At 38.9% G+C, this 18,383-nt stretch overlaps 1 protein-coding gene across 1 annotated transcript in view; it reads right to left on the bottom strand.

Moving 5' to 3' along the window:
* Positions 1–3,100: 3,100 nt before the first annotated feature.
* The window catches only part of COL25A1 (collagen type XXV alpha 1 chain), a 126,792-nt gene continuing 111,509 nt past the window's right edge, over positions 3,101–18,383 (bottom strand). Inside the window, exons 32-36 of the mRNA XM_085222295.1 lie at positions 17,230–17,256; positions 16,461–16,514; positions 12,326–12,412; positions 9,602–9,640; positions 3,101–8,842 (exon numbers count right to left, since the gene is read on the bottom strand). Of these exons, the coding sequence (XP_085078421.1) occupies positions 8,840–8,842; positions 9,602–9,640; positions 12,326–12,412; positions 16,461–16,514; positions 17,230–17,256 (210 nt within the window). The 3' untranslated portion in view covers positions 3,101–8,839. The remainder of the gene's footprint in view (positions 8,843–9,601; positions 9,641–12,325; positions 12,413–16,460; positions 16,515–17,229; positions 17,257–18,383) is intronic.

Raw genomic sequence — 18,383 nt, 5'->3', positions numbered from 1 at the left:
CTGAACGTGCAAATAGTGTTTGCAGTTCTGCATTTGTAAAGGGCGATATATTCACGCAACTTCATGAATATCATAATAAGAAGAGTTGATATTTTTGTTTGCTTTTATTATTATGCCATATTTGTTTTTATGTATGTTACCTCAGGCAGAATCGGCTACATCGCAACACTCTGACTGTGCCACAGGCAGAACTCCTACAAGCACATGAAAAATTGCCAGGTACTTGTTGTTCCAGGAGGGAGCAGCCAGACAAAAGGTGATGCCAGCAAGAGCTCATGATTGCTTGGAATACTCAGCCATGCTGTAATCCGTACATATAAAAATGATAAGAGAATTTATTAGTACCGAACATTGTGTCTTGGCATACGCACATCACAGACCTGCATCTTAATTGCTGTGACAGGAGCTTCTGACTTCAGACACAAATTGCAGCACATTGAGTACAGCTACACTGGCAGAACATGCCCTCCTGTTGCAGGTTTGTGTATGGTATTTTCCTGAAAAATACAGTCCATGTATATTGACGTACATACAAACGTACACACACACACTTGCGCATGTGAAACATCTAAGCTCTGACTTTAGAGCAAACATTTAAAAACAGCACATCCTGTCTCCTACAGACAGGAAAAGGGAGAAAATGTCCTATGTGCAGTCAGACTGGGAACCAGCAGACTTCAGTGGAAAAGCAGATGAGTTCGTAACCCTGGGAAAATGGAAAGACTGCATTTCTGGGAACATGACTTGAATGGTTTGGCATTCCTTGTTTTGTTTTTCACATTTATTTGGGTGTGGTTGTTAGTACTTGCTGGAACATGAAGGTTTTGTCAGCTCCTTGTGTTGTCCTTTTATTAAAATTTGTTTTTCTGTGGTTATTAGAACTGAATCACCAGGTGAAGTTAGGTGAGGTAGGGACATACAAGGCCACTTCTGCTTTCCTTTTCTGATTGCCATGGACTCCTTTTTATAAATGGGTAAGGATCAGCAGGTTTAGTAGGTCTACAAAGCAGAGTTGGATGTGAGTAACAGCCTTTATATATTAATTTAACTAAAACTTCCATTACACATGAGAGGGAGAAGTGGCAGGGATTTTCTGTGCCTTCTTCTGAAGCCTTCTGGTGCTTCAGAATGTCACAGAATTATGAAGGAGGGATCTGGAAAGGAACGGATGCCAGAGAAAAGTCGAGTCAACATCCCATGAGTGCAGTAGGATGAAAAATCTATAGTAGATGGGTTAACTGAGCTTTGACTTTAGAGGGAGTCTGATGCTGAAAAGTAACAGGGAGGCAGTAGCATCCCTGAATGGGAAATCTACTGAGAGGTAGCTTCGGCAGCAGTCAGAGCTTGTGGTTTGCTACTACACTGGAAATAAATCATATGCTGCAGACAGAGCTTGGTTAATAACAGAGCAGCTACGGAACCGAGAGAGGAAACAAAGGCTGGAAATGTCCTGAACGGTTGACCTTGTGCTAACGAAGTGATGCTAGCCTAAATGTGCACTGCTGAAAGTAGGTCTATTATGGGATAAGTTCTTTAAGAGCAAATATCTGAAAGAAAAAAAAAAAGCCATCCAACACATTCACGCAGTGTCAGGATGGGGCAGGCCCAGAGCTGTGCTGCAGTTTGAGGGCCCAACATCCAGCTCCAACTTGCTTTTTGTTTGTTTCTTGACAGTACAGCTGCAACAGAATTAAGAACCACCCTCCCTCTCCTACAGAAAAACAACAACAAAAAGTCAAAACGACAAGAGAAGCTGGTACAGAGAAAAAGCCAAGAGTGACCGCCTCAAAAGCAGGGACTACGTGCAGCCGCCAGAGAACATCTGCTCTCAGCCTTGCTGGGGATGCTGGGTAACTTAAGCTTTGCGCTGAGCACCTCCTCTGTGAAATGGAGCAGAGCTATTTTTAGTACCCCTAAGAGCTAGATAAGATTAACATACATTTAGAGAGATTACCAAGAGTTAAGAGGAGATGACAAAACCACATGGTGCTCATTCTCTCTTAAAATCTAGGATGAATACATTTTTGAGGTGAAGGAAAGGAAAAAAATGGGGAGTGTTTTGTTTGTCTGAAATATTTGGAGATTTAGAAGACCCAAACATTTAAATAATGCTTTGAAGAGGTTACAGCTGCTGCCCAATGTTTTGTTCTTCCAAAAAATGTCCCTTGCTCAGAGACTCCTGCAAAAATATGTCCTCCGAGAACAGGATGCTTTTGAAAATATACCATTTTGTAATACTGTTTATGCCTCAACTTTTTTAAGCAAAGCAGATTCATAGTAAAATGGACCAGAACTTCATATTCCCTAATGGATACTGTTGCTTGTGACACAGTCCCTTTGTGTAGCTATTTCTCAGCAGTTCGGGTTTATTTTTCATCTTAAATATTACAAAAACACCATTGGTGATTTTCAGCTTTATTTCTTTGGACCCCACGATGCTTAAGTAGCAGTTTAAACTTAACCTCTGCAGCTTTCCCAGAGTGAGGGGATGCTCTATGGTTTGCAAAAGAAGGGCCTTGCTTTTCCTCATTTAACTTTTGTGGACCTATGTAATCTTTGCTGTTTGGAAAAGGAGACCAAACAGACTTAAACTGAAGGGAATACAGACATATTCATAGAACTATTAAGACTGGAAAAAAGCTCTAAGATCATCTAGTCCAACCATTGAGCCATCCTTGCTGTGCCTGCTAACCGTGTCCCTCAGTGCCACATGTACATTAAGAATGGGAGAGCAAGGTGAGCGGTCTTTTTATTGTGCACTGTAGAAAAACACAACATGTTGCCAAGGCCCTGATTTTTGTGCTAATGTGAATACTGACTTACACAACCCACGCTAGATTTCAAACTGCAAATTAGCACAATGCAGCACAAACTTTTTCCATTGCGGACAAACCAGAGTGTATTTTTTGCACCAACATAAAAAACTTTATAACTATGAGAATCAGCACCAATAATTGAATTGATATTTTAATAATTACACACTTTTTACATTATGAAAATAAATCATAAATAGTGTAAAAATAATTCTGAAGATCAACTTCTCACCAGCAAGAAACAAAATCCAAAGTACAAAACTAAGGAAAACAAAACAGCATACAACTGAAAAACAACAAGGAGAAATTTTAATAATAAAAACAAAAGCATGCTGTTTGATCAGGTTCAACTAAGTGAGGACCAGAGGCCACAATAAAGTGGTAATTAATAACAAATTAAAATGGGTGATTAAAACCTTGCAATTCTTTACGCAACTCGTCAAAAGCGGTCTTGTGACATATTTACAGGGCTAAGACACTCCAAATATTTATAGGATTGATAATGTGGTACTGACCTATGCGTTCCCCACCCCCCTCCCAGAGCAGTGTAATCCTTGCCAAATTACTTTTCTTCGTACTTTATCTCCTCTACTGCATTTATGAGACCACTCGCAATACAAAAATAACTGCACATATAGATGAACTTAAAAAAGTAAAAAATACAAATAAAAATATATAATATTTTCCAAAGGAAAAAGTCAGATACATACATCTTTGTAACATTTTTAAAGTTGTGTGATATTTTCCCAAACATGTACAATAATATAAGAATATCCACATATATGTTAACAATATGTAAAACATCCTTCCACCAGCCCAGCTCTTCATAATACTTCTGAGAAGTGTGCAAGTACCAATGGTATCTGGGAAATTCATACAATGTCCTTTTTAAATAGAAACAAGTAAAACACTAACGGTCCCAGGTTAAGTTAAGGCCCCCTGTTTTCCAAAGAAAATTCTATTTCCAAGCAGCACTGATAACTGGATGCATCTTAAGAATAGAACAAAAGTAAAACAACACTCCAACTCCTTTTTTTTTTTTTTTTTTTTTTTTTTTTTTTTTAAATACAAACTCCACTGGTTTTGTGGAGTATCCCTCTCAAATTCTATCAGAAATGATGGTGGCAGGCACTTGTTTCCAACATCATTTAATGACTCCAACCACCATGTAAAACACTTCAATTACAGAAGATGCAAGAAAACCTTCATTTATACATTACAGCCTCATTCAGATTCATAAAAGTTGCAGAAAGGGAAAAAAAGAATAAGCCAGGTGTTAGTCATGATTCTGGTCACTGAAATGGAATAATATTTTGCTACGACTAAAAATCCGACTTTCTTTTGACCACTATTGTTGCAGATATTAATGATTTGTATCACTCTTCAGTGTGAAAATTTAAGTCTCTCTTTAGGTAAAATACAGAGATTTGCAAATGAAATTTAAGGTGGCTAAGTAGCAGAAAAAAGGAAACTTGAAAGTCAACTACTGTGTGTCTTTTAGCATCTTGATCACATTCGGGAGTGGATCTACAGCTTTTACTGACAGTAGTGAGCAAAGTGTTTTGCCTGATTTAGACAGCCAGCGGTGCTTAAAAACCACCTGAAGTTGCTAATATTTCACAATACATTCTTTGCAAGGGAAGGATGGGTCACTCTCCTTGATCTGGTGCTAGGGAAAGCGAGGCATAGCCAAGTGAAGAACCTTGCATGGCTGAACCCAGGTATAAAATTCCAGCTGTGCAACAGTCAGTGCAACTCTAAATGCTGGCTGGGTCCAGGGTCCTGACACAGCCCCCCGCCTTACACAACCTTCCCACAAGGACCACTTGTTTCTACTGGTGTTGCATCATCTTTTCCATTGGCACAACTGAGTAACAAATGCCCACATGCATGCTTCTACAACTAACTCTTAACAGATCCAAAGCCATCTTGCCACACTGTACGTGACTAATCCAAGTATTTCCATGAGAATTCTTGACATGTGTGCAGGTATACTGATTTGATTATTCTGCAACTCGTTCATAATACTTAAACGGCAGACAAAAAGAGTATCTAAACAGCTGGATGAAGAGCGTCATTCCGCCTTGATACAATACCAGAACGTGACATCAAAATCAGCAATAAATAAAAAATATAGATCAAAAATACATTGTATATTTGTTCCATGAGTTAAAATTTCACACTTTAACTGAGGGAAAAAAAAAAAAAAAGTGTCCAAAACATTCTGAAAAAGGTTCCACGTACTAACCTATGAATATGAAGGCAAGGACTAATGTCAGACATATTTCATACAGTGCTTAAAAGACTTACTGCTTCTATAGCAGGATTTCTGCACAATGTGGTTATGCTACACTTGAGTAACAGATGCTTACAAAACTTCATCGGAAACAAATACTGAAAACTCTCAAAGAAAAAGGAACTAATCATACCTGAAAAGGTCAGGGGCATAGAAATGGTGTAGACTAACACCACTACACATTTCTACAACTGAAAAGACTGGTAGAGGAGCTACCGCTCCTGTCCCAAACTAAGCAAAGCAAATAATTATCTATTTGGAGGAATGCTACTAAAAGATACAACACACAAGGTGGTTCAAGCCGCAGCTTTGCCCTGAAAAGAAAAAAAGATATACTAGCACCAAAAGCAATTGCTTTTTAGAAAATAAACATGTTGCATCTTCACAGGGTGCTTCTCTCGATGAGATACTAAACTCAGCTCCCTTTTTTTTTTTTTTAAATGGAACACAACTTTTCTAGATACTGTCAGGATTCATTTTCCAGTAAATCTTTCGAGATGCAAATATTTTATGCAAATCTTAGTATCAAATCTATGTAGTTTAACCTGTGAAATTATCTGCTATTCACCATGGTCTTTTGTATGGAATGAACTTTCCATGAAAATGAACAGTAGGCTTTAAAAAGTTAAATTAGATTATTTGAAAAAACAAAACCAAAAACAAAATAACAAGCAGAACAACCACAATGTTATTCCTTATTCTTACGTGGCAGGAGTTAAAGAAAGAAATCATTTTGCACGACAGAAAAGAAAGTGAATAAAGGTGCTTAAGTGTTTCATCAGTGGGGTCTCACTGTCAAGGAGTTTGAGGAGAAATGTGTTTTGACTAATATTTAACAGTACAGTCTATAAAACTACTTTCCTGAATGAAGAAACTGTGAACCAAAGTTCTGCTGGCTTTATTGATGCATATAGAAATGGATGCTATCAGGACAGTTTAAAAATATAGATATACAAATTTAAAAAATATCAAAGTGCTAATGACAGCATGCAAATGCATAGCTCTTTCTGTAGCTATTTCTTAAAATAAGTATGTTCTGTTTGTAGACACTCTCAATATGGCATTGCCAAATGATGTCTAGCCAAATAATAAACATCCCACTTTATTTCCATTTGAATACTCAGAGGGACCTTTCAAATATATATAAATCTGATCTTAATGTATGATTGCCAGTATTTGATATTTGATAAAAACATGCAACTGCTTCTTCTGTCTTCACATCTGTAATATAGGTAGCCCAAACCATGCCAAGTCAGAACATAGGCATAAGGAGCTGCTTCTTGTCAGGAGAGCAGCTTGCTCCTCAACACTGCTTTTTTGAGACAGCGCTTCTTAAGCAAGCAGAAGCAATCTGGCGACTAAATCAATCATGATTTATACATGATGCTCCTCTTGTCCCCTTTGCGGGAAGTCCCTTGCTCACATTAGTGCTGTAGCACTCTGTTAACATGAATCTATGACATGTGGAGGCTTTCATTATTGTAAATGTAATTATTCAAATAGATTCATGCTTGCATTTCTGAAAATTTAAGCAAATAAAAGTATTTTTCCTCATATATGTGAACATTTGTTTATATCTTACTGTTGGAAAGATGGGATTGGGCTGTAAATATATATATATTATATTATGTGTATATATATATATATACACACAAATAATGTTGGACTTTTGTTGTTAGTAAGGTACTATTAGATAGAGGCCACTAAAATAATCTTTCTTAAAAAAAAATCTGTGAAAGATTTCTACCCCCAAGAAAATCTGTTCTTGTCTCTGATACACCAAGATGGCAATAATTTTTTAGCAGAGTGAAAGACAGCATTAGAGTGGCTATATATCGATCTGATATTGAAAAGCCATACGAAAAGTGCAACTACAGCAGGTTCCCATCTTCACAACTTTGAAATGACTGAGCAAGAAAAAATGTATATTCCAAGAGGGCAAGATGCCCACATATGGATGGAGACAGCCTGCCTTCCTCGATGTTAATTTTGGTCTACATATGAAAGACAACGCTCAGAAAAGTAACTTAAAAAGTTTGTGATCACCCTACTATCTACTAGAAACTGAAGTGATTTAAAAAAGAATTTTCATCTGTCAGATATGGCACCATCTCTCAGACTAATCTCTCCAACTACAGTGCACCATATAGAGACTCAAAACTGGAAAAGAAAAACCTTGAGGCAAAAACTATACAAATGTGCATGAATTAAGTATTTCTAGTAATAATAATAATAAAAAAAACAGAGAAGGAAAATTTTTCCAATGTACCTCTAGAAACTTCATCACCTGAACAGAAGGGGAGAAATAACCACAGCTGGAGCAGCGCAGTATGATGACATGTGCAGCAGTCATCACAGACTTATTTCTCTCCAATGTTTTATGGGTGACAATGTCCACTAAGGTCATCAAAACAGCAGAAAAAGAACAAGGTGAGTAAGTTAAGCCTGTGAAACAAATATAAACTCTTTTCTTTCTTACATATAAAGGCTTTAAAGATTGTAAAGAAAAAAAGATTGTTAATACTGAAACAAGATGAACGTGTGACTTGAAGTGTTTCCTTCAACGCCAACACCACAAATGTTGAATAGATTATTGAAATGTATCCTTCATGGCAACCGTTACAGGAAAACTAACCATAGCTTCCAAAATTCTGCAGAGAAGTTCAGCTAGTTTTATGTCTTTTAAATTGCATCACCTGAAAACCACACCACGGTACGCACGGATCTGGTCAGTTCTATTATCCTCCCAGGGAGGGTGTTCCGATTCGTCCCTGTCTCAAGGATGTTTCTTCCTTCAGCAGTCCCCAAATACAACAAACACAGCACAGACTGTGCCAATCCTTGAGTAAGGCTGAGAAGCTTCTGGTCTCAGGCGATCCCTGCAGCATCTCTGTAACCTTTCCAGACAACCCACAGAGAAGCCTGGTTTCTTCTTCAAACTTCCTTCCTCCTTGATTAAGCACTCGACAGGGCCTATCATGAATGTCTTCATGACTGTGAGCAGTGCTAGGCAAACTGATGCTGATTGACAGGCGGGACCCATAAGACTGGAGGCCATCCACCTGCAGCCGGAACTTTGTTCCCCAAAAATTCAAGGCCTCTTTCTATCCTCCTCTGCTTTATCTCTTTTTAGCAATAAGCCATGGTGTGACTCCCTTGAGATGACAAAAGGAAACAATTCAGAAGCTGGAATCAAAGGTCACCGTGAGCAGCCATTTAGCATGTGACGTGATCACACAACAAGCAGGTTTGGCACACAAACTCATGCTTTTAGTCTGTAAAAGCAGATGTAGTGGCATGAATCAGTGAAGCGTTTAAGATGGACATGGAAGCCAAGTCAATAAACTCCAATGGCAGCTGGTACAGTACATTTCATAGCATTTAGCTCTTATTTGGTCACAATTTCTTGTAAACTAGTTCATGGCACTCACTGTCCATGCAGGTCCACAAGCCAAAATATAAGAATTTACAGAAGTAATCAGATTTACGTTATTGATCGCTGTATAGATATCTCTAGAGAGACAATCTTTGCAGGTTTGTCCTGCAGTTATACATCATCTAACTGCAGATGTAAGTGAAAGAAGATGTACACATGGACTATTGCAAACAAATAGAAGCAGCTACATGTAAACATCTCTCAGACTTGTAAAATCAAATTTTCCATTTTCAACTATAAATACAAAAAGTGGAGCACTATATACACAACTTCATGCTCGTAAGGTTAGATTCATCACTGCAGAGACAAAAAGAGACAGATTGAACAGGTTAGTAAACTAATATTTCTGATTTCTATTTCAAACACATAGAAAACGGCAGAATTTTAAGAGTAGCACCGGAGACTCCTCAGCGATAAATGCAGTTGGGATTTCACCTCAGCTTTGTTTTCATTTTTTCTCCTGTCTCCCTCCACCTACATCTTTACTCGGAATACTCTTTTTTACAACTAGTACCGTCTAAGTTAAAGCTGCACTAAAGAAATGCTGCCACTAACATTAGTATAAAAGTAATATTACTAATCACACAATTACCGTTAGTATAAAACATAACAAACAGGGAAATATATTCAATGGAAAGGTAAGGCAGAGAAGGGCAGGATACACTGTTCTTATAAGATTTCCCTGAAAAATAGCATTGTAATAGAGCAATGTAAATGTTTGATAAAAATATCCTACGCATGAGCTTTTATAAAGAATTGGAAACAGCAGCCATGTGCTGAAGCTAAAGGATGTGCGACTCTTCATACAAAAACGTTTAAGACTTCGCAGAAATCTAATGCCAGCTGTTTCTAAAATACTGCCTCAACGAGATACTACTTCTATTATACATTACAACCTCATCGGACCAACTATGGTCACAGAGAGGTCTTATTTTGTGTTGCTGCATATGTCGAGATGCCTAAGAGGCTCCGAAGTATTGCTCAGTATGACTGTGACAGGGTTTTCTGTGTGCCAAGGACATGCTGCCCTGGGGAGAACAGCTCTACCCATCCTACCTTTTGCCAACAGCCAGGCATTGGTAATCCATCAGGACCCTGTTTCCATGCGAGGAGAAAAATAAAAAGAATGCAGTTAGGTTTGATAGCACAGTTATTCTGTCTATATCTGTTTGAACAGCTAGAGCAGCTTTGTCTTTTTATCAAACAGGTAGCTACTGTTTCCTAACTTCATCTCTCCTGTTCTCAAACTGAAGAAAAAGCCACAGGAGGGGGTGGTTTATCCTGTAAATATGTACATGCATCTCTGCCACAAAAATACCTTTTTCTAAATCATTTTTTTACTGTTTATCTAATTCCAAGAACACTTCAATAACTTCTCTATTGCTGCCAGAGCAATTTATTATTTTAAATATAATCTGTCATTCACAACAATCTACAGCTGGATGTACAACATGATCAATGAGCAAAAAACATTATCACTTTTATCTGGAGGGTATTGCTTTTTCTGAGCCCCTTATGCAAAGTTATTCCAGTGATAAGATAGCAAGAGTCAAATTTGGCAATGATCTGTTCTGTTCACTTTCAGTCTTAGCTTTTGAATGCAGCAGCAAAATCTTAAAGTCTGAACAGTCCTGAATGACACAGCAGAGGAGAACACTAGTGTTGGGGCTAGTGAGTGTCTCACCATTTCTTTCCTGTCACTACCCTACTTTCACACATTTCTATGCACCCACTAAGATCAGAACAATTTTTGACTTTGATAACACAGATTTTCACATAGCTATATAGGGCTTACCCATCAAAGAGTTATATACGTAGAACTAGGAGCACATATGACATTAATAGATGATACTCAAGCAGCAAAAAGTTCAGGTCTTGACATTTTTTAGAATAAAGAATAATAATGTTTCTGACGTGGATTTGCGCACAAAGATAGTGATTAATGAGAATTTTTGAATGTGCATCCATGTAATCTGATGAGAATGGCTTGCTGCCTAAAGCAAGAAATCATGCTGCTTGCTTAGCAGCTTATTATGGTAAGGACCTATAAATGAAACATATTTTCATTCATCATCAACTGTTACTGAGCCTCCAGATATAAATGATAATAAAGAGACAAAAACAATTTTAAATTACAAAGGCATGCTTGATTATCCCCAACAAAATATATGAGATATGGTTACCATTAAGTGGAAGCAAACAAAATGGAGCATGGACTAATCTTAGAGACTATGTATTTAAGATTAAAATTCATTGACCTTAAATTAGAAGAGATAAAATTGAAAGAAAATTTACTTGATTTAACATTCGTCTTAGAGAACCGTGCTTAACCAACAAACAGTATCAGAACATGCAGATCAAATCTCACCATGAACAATGAAAAAAAATTCTTCCTTGCTTCTTTAGAAAACGTGTATGTAGGACTGCTTGTCTGTTTGTTTAGTTTTTAAATGGATAATAACTTAAACTTACTTTGCCATTAAATCAGTGTTGCCAGATTGGTACAAGGGAGAGGGTCAACGAGTAGAATTTTAGTATAGGTGGGAACTTGAATTCATGCTAACATAGAGTGGGAAGTGTTGTGTGTATTGCAGGAAGGTAAGTTCCAAGGGTAAGACCATTAAATTGGAGACATTAAATAACAAAGACAGTGAGGGTTTGGGCAGCAGACTGTTATCTTCTTACAAACTTCAGGTAAGCTTTTCCTTTCCAAATCTATTTAACTACTATTTGATGAACAGACCAGACACCAAAGTTACTGCTTGTCTAAGGTCTGAGAGGTCGGGTTCCAGCTTTGCTTACTGGAAACCTCTGACTTGATTTTCAGAAATCATATTTTTCTGATTCTTTAAATAAAACCCATTTTGGCCAAATCCTGAAAATGTGCACCCTCAACGACATGGATTTGAAAGGAAGTCCAGGGTGCAGAGTAGCTCTCAGTGGGCGAGGGTTTAAAACTGAGCCAGTGCAAACGGTAGTCATCGGACTTGATTAGAAGTGATGATTGTGCTGGGGTTCTACAAAGACTTGGGTTCAGGGTCAGTAAGGCAGTAGGCATTTTGGGAGGAAAATAACAATTCTCAGGGAAAATGTAGGAAGGATGCAAACTTATAAATAGCCATGTGATGTGGGAGCAAACTGCTGAGAGTTAGGTCTGAGGCATCAGGAGGATAGTGTGCTCTTTTTTTATGGTTACGATCACCAAAGCAGCTGGTTTTTTCATGCACATGCATGTGTTATGTGAATAATGTAAAGTCAGCTCAGAAATACATTACTTAACATTGAGAACGGCTGACTACTAACAAAGGAACTGCATGCAGGGTTGGTAGGAAAGAGAAATACTGTACCAATTGGCAAGGGGCATCCAGCCCATCCAGGCCAGGCTGGCCTGGCTCCCCTTTTTCCCCCTTAATTCCACGGAATCCCTGTTTGTAAAGATTAACTTGCAATGTTACTGTCAAGGAAATGCCTTCGGTATTGACTTAGCTGGAGCAAACAAATAACAACAGAGAGGCAAGAGGAGCAAGCTCACAGCAGTAGTGTAGTTTCAACATATGGGGTCAGGGACTCTGACCCACACTGAATGTGGCTCTTTTTCAACATTCAGCAGAAAATAGTGAAAAAATTAACAACCAAGTTATTGGTTGAAGGCCTTAACTCCATTGCTTTAACAAGTGCAAAAGGTGACATACTAGGTGGTGCTTGTTCCTCTCCCCTCATTTCTTATTCCATCAATCTACAGCAGGATGATCAGTTGTCCAATACACAAGCGAGACGTACCAATGGGCAAGGTGCATCTAATCCAGGAGCACCCTGTTCTCCTTTCTCCCCTTTAGGCCCCTTTTTGCCTTTCTTTCCCTTTTCCCCCTGTGGATACAATGGTTTGGATAAAACATGTTTCATTCTTTTGGAAAAAAAAATAAAGAAAGATTGGTTGAAAAGTTTGAGTTTTTCTTTTTAAGCCAATGGAGAGCTGAAAGGACACTTACCACTGTGTTCTGGTTTGGTTGGTGCATTATGTGGAAAAATAAATTATATGATCACAAGCAAGAACTGCAATCAGTTGGTATTAGTTTGCGTTGTTGACATTTCCTGTCAGTATCATGAATGTTTTGAATCCTAGAACAGGGCTTGAAATCACTGATCTCTTCAGATAGAGGTGAATCTGCAAATCCCCCCACTCCGTAGTCCAAAATGAGAGGTTTCCTATTTGCTCTAAATGACAGTTTTGAAGCGCACATAGATTCGTCAGCTTCTTCAGAAGACTTGTCATGGGTCAAAAGTAGCTTGGCAAGAGTGGAGGACATTGGCATAGTTTCTCTGAAACTTCAGAAGGGACAGTACGGTCAGTCTGTGGCAGAATGCTGTCAAGGGCTATGATGTCACATCAAGGGTAAACTTGGCCTGGTGTATCCTTTGCTGAATTGACCTCCTGCACTCTGGTAAGAGTCTGAGATAAATCCTATTCTTGGTTATGTCCATGGAAACCCGCTGCCATCACCAAAGGTGCACTCCTGTCACTCTAAATACAATGGGATCCTTTATTTCAAACCCTGTTAGAGGAAATCAAAGCACCCAAACTGCTTGATGGAGAGGTTCTGTGGCTCTTTCAAAGACTTCATAATGATTTGAGACCATAAACTAGTTAAAAGGGATCATTAGAATTCCTTTATTTAAATAGCCTGATATTTGAATAATCTTTATTTAATGTCTATTTAAATGTTCTTTCAACAGCAGAGAGCATTTCATCTACTCATTTTACTGCATAAATCCTTTGATTTAGAACTGAATTTTCTTTTTAAACGTGAAACTTCCAGTGCTTTAGTTACTCATGGAATAAGTTGATCCCTTCAATAAAGCTATCTGCAAAAATGACCTCACCTTCAAGCAGTATAAGATGTTTAGAGAGTTCATTTTCTAATTGATTTCACACCAGTTGATCACAATGGTAAATGAGTTTCAGGCTTGCTCTCAAATTCACAAAAATCAAAAAAGGTTCAGTTAAAAAAAAAAAAAAGAAACAAATTGGGCTATGGTTGTAAAAAATGGGATAGGAAGGATGAGTGAATCAGGAATATCACAAAGAAAAGGGAAAAATAGTCATAGGAAAATTAGTATGACACTGGAGAACCAGCAAGCAAGGTTGTGGCTACTGGGAGGATTTAATTTGTGAGGAAAAGGGTAAAAAAGACAGGGGAATTATGGGGGATGAAGGTAGAAGGAGAAGGAAGGAATGCCCCTTTGGAAAGACAGGTGGGTTTTGGTGAAGCATAGTAAACAGACATCTAACTAGTACCACAACAGCATGGAGAGTCTTAATTCATTCACAGACAGAAAAAGCTTTTTTTTTTTTTTTTTTTTTACACAAATAAAAAAAACTATTAGCTGTAACACGTTTAAATAGAGAGGAAAGCACATTATTCATTCAGCATCGTAGCATACTTGGCACATTTGAATGAAAAAATATCTTTTCCGTGAACAAAACATATTGCACTTGTGACATGATAGGCAAAGTTCCTTGTTTATCTTTTCTGTGTGCCAAAAAGTTTCAGGATGATACTTAGAAAAAAGCAACCCAAACATTACCCTTCTGTACCAAATTGTAAGGCTGTGATATATAAAAAGCACAAGTCGGTTGTGTTTTCATGTTAAACCCAGAAGCGTGGCATTATAGCACACAATCTTAACAGCTTTAGGGTCAAATCTCACTTTGTTTGCGCTCACTGCAACACAGATATGTTTACTGTGAGTAGATGTAAGCACAAAGCATGGACATGCTTAAAAATGATTATAACAACAGATAGTACAGTTTGATTTCCAACTCCTTCATGTTTTTAGGAGCTCTATTTCATTAACTTGCTGTGTTATAAGTCAGCAGGTGACTAGTTATACTCCAAACTTTGCTTGGCAAACCTGTGATCCTATCTGAACCAACACAGCACTCATACGTGTAGAGAGTAGTCTGAGTTCCTGAAGACGTGACCAGTTTTCCCATGGACTGAGCACTCATCAAGTACTTAATGTCCTTACCAACACCTATAGAGCTCCATCAGAAATAGAGTGTGAAAAGACATGCAGATGAATAAGAAAACAAAAGGTCTCTTTCCTATCCTTCCTCATCACCTATAGAAAAACACCAGTTTGTGGCACTTCTGTAAAAGATCAGGCAGTCAGGCTGCCACAGTCTTCAGTCACAGAATTGTTGGGGTTGTAAGAGACCTCATAGAGTTCAGCCCCCCTGTTAAAGCAGGTTTCCTATAGCAGGTCACACAAGAAAGTCTAGATGAGTCCTGAATATCTCCAGAAAAGGATGCTCCAGAAAAGGAGGCTCCAGAACATGTCTGGGCAGCCTGGTCCTGTGCTCTGTTACTCTCACCATAAGGAAGTTCTTCCTTGTGTTCATATGGAACTTCTTACGTGCCAGTTCCCATTGCCTCTTATCCTGTTGCTGGGCACAACTGAAAAGAGCCCTGCCTCACTTGACACCTTCAGATATTAATAAGCATTGATAAGCTCCCCTTTCAGTCTGCTCCGGGCTGAACAGTCCCAGGTCTCAGCCTTTTCTCATAAGGGAGATGTTCCAGGCCCCTCATCATCTTTGTGGCCCCACATGCAGAGCTGTGGCAGCACTGGAGATACAGGGAATAGGATGATGCCTTCCCAGCCATCCTGCTGACACCTCAGTACTCTTCTGACAACCCTTATATCAAAAGACAACTGCACTTTTGGATAAGGGCTCCCTTCCTGCCCTACGCACGTAACATCTTTTCTTAAAGCTTTTTCCTTTTTGGCAGTAGGAAAGTTGAATGTGGAATTTGAATCGCCATTCTCTTTTTAGTAGTTTTCTAAAACCTCTTTACTGAAGCAGGATGCAGTACATAAGAAATGATTTTTAATAAATAATAGACTTCTACTCGTAAAACTTGAAAATATAAAACCAATTGTACAAATGTTTTTGTGCTGGACTGTAATTTTGTAGAAGTAATGGGAGCTAGATTTTTTTTTCTTTTTTTTTTTTTTTTTTTTACAGCCAAGTTAAGCAGACATTATAATGCAAACACTGACTCTTGAGCTGTCAACACACTAAAACAAAAACCACTGGCCTAGAATTTATTCTCAAAACTGATGTAATGAGCTACTCGCCTACCAAGATGTATCAATGAAAAACAAGCATCATTCTCACAGTGTTTTGGTCATGATATTAATTTTTACATTTCAATCTGAAGTAAGTTACCTAACTAGAAATCAGTTAGTCTCAACTTGTTTGAATAGAGTATTTCTCTACATCATTTGGTCCTAAATTACATTTTACTGAACAATTTCCATGCCACCATGTCTGTACAGTGAAAATGACATCAGGCCTCTTCTGTTACCCACACTGTTGGGTTGGTTTACCAGAAATGTAGTGTAAGATTTCAGTCCACAAGCATCACTGAGTACTTCTCTTAACTGTAAATAAGCCGCTGTCAATAGTAAAGATTAGCACAGTTCCTGTCCTTTGCCACTCGGTATGGGACAGGCAGCGTGTGCAGGCACAATGCGCTGGGGTCAGCAGTCACACTGAAATACTGCCGAGGCTCTGACTCTCCTGTATGACATTACTACCAAAATTACTCATTTCGGTGATGTCTGCATTAAAAGTTTCAGGCTGACAAGGACTTTCAACAAGTGTAAGATGGGTGGAGAAAGCGAGCCTAAGAACAAGATGTGCTTTGGCACACATTGGTAGCACTCATTCTGTGCATAAATTTTCATGATCTTTCTAACACAGGATTTTGTTTAGTGCACATCTGTGAGCTGCCTTTTGGCACACAGGGAAAACAAAGATCAGGTTTAATGGGATGATTTATGGAATAAAGACAGCAGAGCTGACTGGTCCAAGGAACCAAGCAACAGTTAATAACACTGCGGTCACCTTTTCTCCCTTTTCTCCTATTTCACCCTTTTCTCCTCGAGGACCAGGGAAACCCTATAAAAAGAAGGGACAAAGGTAGGTCGACTTCTATTCACATGCAAGTTAAGCTTTTAAATACTTGGAAAATGTGCAAAAAAAGTGACCTCGCAACATGCTTTGTATGTACACGTGCTTTGTGCACTGACATGCATGCACATGAGAGCATGTGAAACAAGTCCATGGTGTCTGCAACATCATTTTGCCAGTAAAGGAAAAGAATCAGATCACTCAAAATGGTTCATGCTTTGTCACCTACGTGTGAGTTTATGGAGAAGACTCCTCCAAGTTAGGGATTTCCATGGACGTGAGGCAAAAGCTTTCAGCAAGTCTTTTTTAGCGTGCCAAAGAAAGGGTCTAAAATTTTAAATGTATCACTTGGAAGTTATGAAATAATTGCCTTTATTTAGTGATAAATTTACTTGATCAAATGTTAGTAACGCCTTGCTCTGTTCCAAGTGAGTCACAGGTTTGACTGTGGCAGTATTTTGACTTCCAAAGGAGCAACTACTCTTATTCCTAAGCATTACTTCTGGCAAGGTCTGCAGGCAAGGGCTACACATTGCATAGCCTTGGTTCTCTTTATCATAGAAAAACGGCAAATGCAGCATTTAGTGCACTCTTTGTAGGTACTGCATGCACACTAAATGGAAACAAACGTGTTTATCTGTAAGCTATTTCTTGCAAGACGCTTACCTACCATTGTGAGGCATTGTTCATTCATATTACTTACATCAAGGCCAGGCTCGCCATCTTTGCCCTGCCAAAGAACCACATAAGCTCTGTTAGTGTCCCTAAGCTTGGCTACCGGAGGCCAGCTCCATGCCCAGCACTGCATTTGCTCCCTGCAGCCGCAGCAGCGCAGCTCAGAGCACACACACAGCACTGCCATTAGGGAAGGATGTGGCAGTCAGTGTTTAACATTTCCAGAAACTGATAACTTGACTGTAAAATGGTGCTGTGGGTTGTAGGCAGGCTCCAGGAGCGGGCTAAAAATAGATCACAAGGAGAAACAGAAAATACCTTTTTTTATTTTTAATTAACTCACAAAAAATGATCCTCCTGTAAGCATGTGCTGCAAGCTAATCCAGCATTCCACAGAGCCTGAAACTGTCTCTTCTCATTGACTCCTGATCCAATTAAATGCATCCAATTAAATCCCAAGCCTGTATTCCACCTAAATTAATTTTGGCCCAAACAGATTAGGCTGGAGAGGGTATGGAGGTGCTGCAAGCTCTCAGAGAGGCTGGTTCTGCTGCCTGGAGCAGCACAGTGGCATAGCTTTCCTTGTGTCAGTGTACTGGTGAGACACACACATGCGCACACCTGACCACCAGCAAAGTAAGCGATTCCTTTCAGCAGGGTTACACTCATCCAGGCAAAGGAAGTTCTCACTCATATTTTAGGACTGGCCAATATCTTTTACATGTTGGGTTTAACACATACTATCTCCATCCAGGAACGATCAACAACCAACTTCTTCCTCAAAGTCCTTCTGAGCACAATGCACAGCATTAAAACTGATGTCTCTGTAGTGTCAAACAAAATAATATAGCAAAGTAGCCTTGCAGCAAGGAAATACGAACACTTTATTGACTCTGATTCCAGAAATCAGAGCTTTCATCCTCAAGTCCTGCTGCTTTATTCCCTGACAGCCCAGATTGCAAACTGCACAAACAGGAGCACCTGAATTCCGGATTTCCTCTCACTTGCTGCTTAATGGTGGGTCTTATTTCTTTACTTTTGCATAACCACAGGCATGAGCAGGAACCTACCTCTGAGGCACCAGCCAGTGACCTTGCATTGTCAGGGATTATTATCTAGCTTTTCCTTTTCCAACCAGTTATATCGCTAGGTCAAAAGCAATCACAGAGCACACAGGTTAAT

This window comes from Meleagris gallopavo, chromosome 4, assembly GCF_905368555.1.
Source record: "Meleagris gallopavo chromosome 4, MGAL_WU_HG_1.1, whole genome shotgun sequence".
Lineage (NCBI taxonomy): Eukaryota > Metazoa > Chordata > Aves > Galliformes > Phasianidae > Meleagris > Meleagris gallopavo.
Note: the sequence above shows the minus strand (reverse complement) of the source record. Positions and strands in the feature narration are given on the sequence as shown.